Source organism: Nesoenas mayeri (genome assembly GCF_963082525.1).
Source record: "Nesoenas mayeri genome assembly, chromosome: 3".
In the NCBI taxonomy this organism is placed as follows: domain Eukaryota; kingdom Metazoa; phylum Chordata; class Aves; order Columbiformes; family Columbidae; genus Nesoenas; species Nesoenas mayeri.
Genome location: NC_137544.1, coordinates 78,411,789 through 78,417,448, shown reverse-complemented (window position 1 = coordinate 78,417,448; position 5,660 = coordinate 78,411,789). Strand labels below are relative to the sequence as shown.

At 63.7% G+C, this 5,660-nt stretch overlaps 1 protein-coding gene across 1 annotated transcript; it reads left to right on the top strand.

Annotated features, from left to right (window-relative positions):
- The first annotated feature begins 2,621 nt into the window (after positions 1-2,621).
- Positions 2,622-4,865, top strand: IRF2BP2 (interferon regulatory factor 2 binding protein 2). The gene is made up of 2 exons (XM_080341060.1): positions 2,622-3,790; positions 4,004-4,865. The coding sequence occupies exons 1-2, from the start codon at positions 2,770-2,772 to the stop codon at positions 4,717-4,719; spliced, it is 1,737 nt and encodes a 578-aa protein (XP_080197186.1). The 5' UTR covers positions 2,622-2,769; the 3' UTR covers positions 4,720-4,865.
- Positions 4,866-5,660: the final 795 nt, after the last annotated feature.

Below are 5,660 nucleotides of genomic sequence, written 5' to 3'. Positions count from 1 at the left end.
TGAATTCAAAGGCAGCAAATGCGGCAAAACCAGAATACTGCTCATCTCGACTTTTCCAAGCAGCTAGTTTTCATTAGAAATGAAGGAAAATAAATAAAGATCACATTTTCTGTCCTGCAGTTAAAAGCCTGCCACAGCTGAAAGCTTTGCTTTCTTCTTCCCCTGAAGCCTCACTCAGCTAGCACTCCAGCTCTGCTCATGATCTGAAATGTGCAAACACAGTGTTTCTTGGCTTCCCACCAGTATATATAAATATATGTAATTTTTTCCTTCGGAGAACCTGGAGGCTAAAGCAAGAGGGCAAAGGAGTACGTGACTAAAACATCCAAACTTCCTCTTTCATAAGCCATCACATGATGAAGTGCAATTACAATTCCTGCCTTGTCCCTGCCAATTGCAGGCGCATTGCCTCACCCGAGAAACCCGGCTTCTTCTCCCAGTATGTGTGTGACTGTGTGTGCGCGCAGGCAGCAATCGCTGCAGCCGGCTTGGCGAGGCTCCAGCTTCGGGCTGGAGAAAGAGGGCAGTGGGTGGAAGACGAAAACAAAGATCTGTTTACTTAGCATGCATGGATAAAGCGTCTTTCGAGCCGGGGAGGGGAGGAGGGAAGAGAAACGGCTTTAAAGGACTTTGATGCAATGTGAAAGGAAGGCTGCTCGGGAAAAACGAGCCCATGTTAACCCTTGCCTCTCCGGGGGCACGTCTGGGCCGCACCGCGGCCGGTGCTATCCCTTCCCCCTTCCTCCTGCCCCCTGCCCCAGATGGCTGCTTCGGAGCGGGTACGAGCCGTGAGGAGCTAGGGGATAGCTCCACCAGACCCGAACTCGCGCAGCAGCAGCCGTTGCCACCGCCCCGACGTGCCGGGCTGGGTCGGGGGCCAGAGCAGGTTTTTGTTTTCCTTGTTAACAGTTCGGCGCCTCCAGGACGCCCAGCCGGGCGTGCAGTTTGCAAAGTCACCCAACCTGGCACGGGAACCAGCGCTAGGAGCCAGCACCAGGAGGAGAAGGAAGGCAGGGCAGGGCGAGGCAAGGCCCCCCCCGTGCCCCAGAACGCACCGGCGGCCGCACCACTCAGCCCCCTCCCCGGCTGGAGGCAGCGCAGGGGACCGGCTGCTGCTGCCCCGCTGTCCCCTAAGCCCGCAGCGGGCCGAGGAGTAGCAGAGGGAGGCGGCGCTACACGTGGGGCCGGGGCGGCAGCAGCGCCCCCGGCCTCGCAGCACCCCGGCCCCGCCGTCGGGCAGCTGCCAGCCGCGGGGAGGCACCTCCCGCCGGCGGCTGCGGACGTCAGAGCTTCCCCGGCCCCGGTCGGCCCCCGCCTCCCGCTGCTCTTCTCTCCCCCCCTTCCTCCCCCGTAACCTACATAACGCCGTGGGAAGGGCGGCCCGAGCACGGGCGGTGCGGGGAGCAGTCTCTGCCGTATTTACTCTGCCTATGGACGGGCGTGCAGCCGGCTGTACGTGCCGGGAAGCGCCCGGTGAGGGTTTGCTTCACCTCCCGTGGCAAACTGGAAGAGCAAACACCCTTTTTCCTCCCTCGCCACCGCCACACCGTGTTTTGGTGTGGATGCAGGCGGCGGATGAGGGATTCGGAGCGTGGAAGCTGGACGGGGAAACATGTCTGCAGGTTTTCCTTTTTTGGGGAGGAGACGGCGTTTGCTTAGTGTGTATAAATTTTGCTAATCTGCATTAAAGAACCGCTGGTTTGTGGTTGAAAATGACAGGAAATCTAGAACGTCCTATTTCCTGTGCACAATGACAACAGTTGAAAAAAAAAAAGTAATCGTATTTATTTATAATGGTGCCTCCTGGCCCGGTGGGTAGAACAAAGCCACGCAGCGGCGCGGGAGGGCGCCTGCCCGGAGGTGGCACTGACCGGCCCCGCGGGGATAAGCCCGCAGTCGGGGGGCGCGCCCGGGGCGCCGCGCCGTGCCGTGCCCAAAGGTCACCAGCCAAGGGGGACGAGAGGACAATGAGTCCCGCACTGCGGGAAGCCCCCCCGCGCGTCTCTGCGCGCACGAGTGGCAGGTTTCGGCAAAGCCCCTCGGCGGCGCAGGGAACAGTAATAAAAACAATCATAATAAAAATAATAACAGAAAAGGAGGGAGCTGCAGCGCACCCCCGCCCCTCTCCTTGCCCCTCTCCCCTCCCGCAGCCCTCCCCGAGGGCGAGACCGGCAGAGGCGCGGCGGCTCCCCAACAGCAGGAAGAATCTCCGGTGCCGGTGGCGGGGGCACGGGCAGGGGCCGGGATCGCGACGGCGGGGCGGGGGCGCCCAGCGCGCAGGCGCGGCCGCCACTGTCGAAGAATCGAGGCGGCGGCGCGCAGAGGTGGCGGTGGCGGCTGGAGCCCGGCACGGCGCCGCCGCCAGCCCCGGCCCCGGCCCCCGCGGCAGTCTCCGCCCCGCCGCGCCGGCCCCCGCCGCCCCGCGCCGCCCCGTAGTAGCCAGCGAGCGGGGGAGCCGAGCGGGCGGCAGCGGCCGCAGCCCTGCGCCAGCCGCGCCGCGGAGATGCGCGTCCCCGCCGCCCTGTGAGCGCCGCCGGCGGAGACGGCGAGGAGAGCGGCGTCCCCAACAGCGGCTTTGCCTGCCGGGGCGCCCGCCGCGCCCCGCTCCAGCGCACGGAAGAGGAAGGCGAGGGGGAGGGGGCCCAGCGGACGGTCCCGCTGCGGCCGCGGCGCCCGAGCCTCCCCGTCGGGACTCCGGTGGCGAGGGGCGGAGGAGGCGGCGGCCGGAGCCGGAGCGGGGGACGCTCGCCGCTGCCCCGGGGCCGGGACATGTCGTCGGCGGCGGTGGCGGCTGCTTCCCGCAGGCAGTCGTGCTACCTGTGCGACCTGCCCCGCATGCCCTGGGCCATGATCTGGGACTTCACCGAGCCCGTCTGCCGGGGCTGCGTCAACTACGAGGGCGCCGACCGCGTGGAGTTCGTCATCGACACGGCGCGGCAGCTGAAGCGGGCGCACGGCTGCTTCCCCGAGGGCCGGGCCCCGCCGCCGCCGCACGCAAAGCAGCCGCCGCTCTCCGCCAAGGAACTCCTGGCGCAGCAGCAGCAGCTCGGCCACCCCGCGGAGGCGGCGGCGCGGCCCCCGCCGCAGCCGCTGGAGCGCTACTCGCTGGCGGCCGAGCGGCCGCCGCCCCGCCTGGGCGCCGAGTACGGCGGCGGCCGGCAGGTCAACGGCATCCTGGTGCCCAATGGCTTCCCCAAGCCCGAGGAGCCTCCCGAGCTGAACCGGCAGAGCCCGAACCCACGGCGGACGCACGCCGTGCCCCCCACCCTGGTGCCACTGGTGAACGGCGCCGGGCTCCCCGCTGCCATCGGCGGCCTGGGCAGCCGCGCCGCCGCCGCCGCCGCCGCCTCGCTCGCCGCCATCTCCGCCGCGCCCGCACCGATGGCGGTGCCTGTCCCCCAGCAGCCAGCGGCGGCGGCGCAGGCGGCGGGGCAGGCGGCGGGGCAGCCCGGCGAGCTGGGGCACAAGCGCCCCGGCTCCGTCTCGTCCTCCTCCTCCTCGGGCGGCGGCGCGGCGGGGGAGCACGACAGCGGCGCCAAGGAGAAGCGGGGCTCGGCCGAGAGCCTGCCGGCGGCGGCGGCGGCGGAGCTGGCCGCAGAGGGCAAGGGCCGGGCGGGCAGCGAGCAGGAGTGGCTGGCCAAGCCCAAGACGGTGCGGGACACGTTGCTGGCCCTGCACCAGCACGGCAGCCACGCCGTGCCGCCCTTCGACAGCAAGTTCAAGAAGGAGCCGGGCATGGCGAGTGGCAGATTGCTGGGATACGAGACCAATGGCGCCGTGGCCAAGCCAGGTGAGACAGCGGGGGCCGGGGGAGGGCGGGCAGGGCAGGGGGGAGCCACTACTGGTATACGGGGCCGAGGATCCCGAGCAGCTTCGGGCGCCCGGGGCTCGGGGGGTGGCCGCGGCCACCCGTTTCTGCGGTTGCACGGCGGTGCCCCCTTGCTCGTTGGAGCGTTGTGACTGCGCTGGCTTCTCACCCTCCTCCTCCTCTCTGACTCTGCAGGGGCCCGGGCCGCCCGGAAGAGGAAGCCTTCTCCCGAGCCGGAGGGCGAGGCGGGACCCCCGAAGATCAACGGGGAGGCGCAGCCCTGGCTGCCCACCTCGTCGGAAGGGATGAAGCTGCCGCTGACGGCCACCCCCTTCATGTCGCCCCCGCCGCCCACCGCCTCGCCCCACTCCAACCGGACCACGCCGCCCGAGGCGGCTCAGAACGGCCAGTCCCCCATGGCCGCCCTCATTTTGGTGGCGGACAATGCCGGGGGCAACCACGCCTCCAAAGACGCCAACCAGGTCCACTCCACCACGCGGAGGAACAGCAGCAGCCCCCCGTCGCCCTCCGCCATGAACCAAAGAAGGCTGGGCCCCGGCAGGGAGGTGCCGGGCCAGGGGGCCAACGCGGCGGGCGGGCTGGAGCCCGTCCACCCCGCCAGCCTGCCGGACTCGTCCCTGGCCGCCAGCGTCCCGTTGTGTTGTACCCTCTGCCACGAGCGCCTGGAAGACACCCACTTCGTGCAGTGCCCCTCCGTCCCCTCCCACAAGTTCTGCTTCCCCTGCTCCCGGCAGAGCATCAAGCAGCAGGGAGCCAGCGGGGAGGTGTATTGTCCCAGCGGGGAGAAGTGTCCCCTGGTCGGCTCCAACGTCCCTTGGGCCTTCATGCAGGGGGAGATCGCCACCATCCTGGCCGGAGATGTGAAAGTGAAAAAGGAGAGGGACTCGTGACTTGCCCGCTCTCACCGCCCGACGTCACCTTGAACTCCGACTGCTCGAATTCTGTATATATCTATAAATATATATATATAAATATATATATATCTCCAAGACAAGGGAAATGTAGACTTCATAAACATGGCTGTATAATTTTGATTTTTTTGAATACATTGTGTTTCTATATTTTTTGAAGACAAAAGGTATGTACTTATTATAAAGGCATTTCTTCTAATTCTTCTCTTTTTGTTTTGTTTTGGTTTTGTTTTTGTTTTGTTTTTTTCTTTTTTCCTTCTGTTATAGCAACTATTTGTTGTGCTTCCTTGGTGACAGTTACTGTTCAATGTAGGCTGTGACTTGCGCTGCTTTTTTTAGAGAGCACTTGGCAAACCAGAAATGCTTCTAGCTGTATTTGTATGCACTTGTTTCTCTTTTTTTCTTTTCTTTTTTTTTTTTTTTTAGATGCCAAATACACTTTATGACATTGTAAAGATTGCCTTACTGTCTGTGATTCCTTATTCCTGGCCCCTGTCCTGTAGAGCTGGTCGCATGCAGGCTTGGTCTGAGGCGGTTGGGGAGAAGAGTGGCTAGCCAAGGTGGAGATGCCCTTCGCCATCCCACCGGCCAGGCGAGCTTAGGGAGCAGGAGGGATTTCTCCCAGAAACGCGTGGCTTGGGTTGCGATGGCAGATCCGCCACATCCAGTCCCGAATACCTCTGTGTTTCTCAAAGGAAGTTGCCTCCCAAGTAGGATGTGGAGAGGTGTCCGAGAGGCGCTGTTGAGTTAGGGATTTCTGGGTTTGTTTGTTTTTGGTTTGGTGGTTGTTCTTTTTTTTTTTTTTCTGTTGAGGCAAAGTTGACCGCAGTTCACGTGATCAGTTGTAAGATTACAAAACTGCATTTATTCACCAATTACGTACCACAACGTGGAATTTTGATAACGAACTTAATTATACG

Coding starts and splice junctions, on each gene's coding strand:
- IRF2BP2 (XM_080341060.1), top strand. CDS start 2,770: ATGTCGTCGGCGGCGGTGGCGGCTGCTTCCCGCAGGCAGTCGTGCTAC. Junction 3,791..4,003: donor TGGCGCCGTGGCCAAGCCAG/GTGAGACAGCGG, acceptor CTGACTCTGCAG/GGGCCCGGGCCGCCCGGAAG.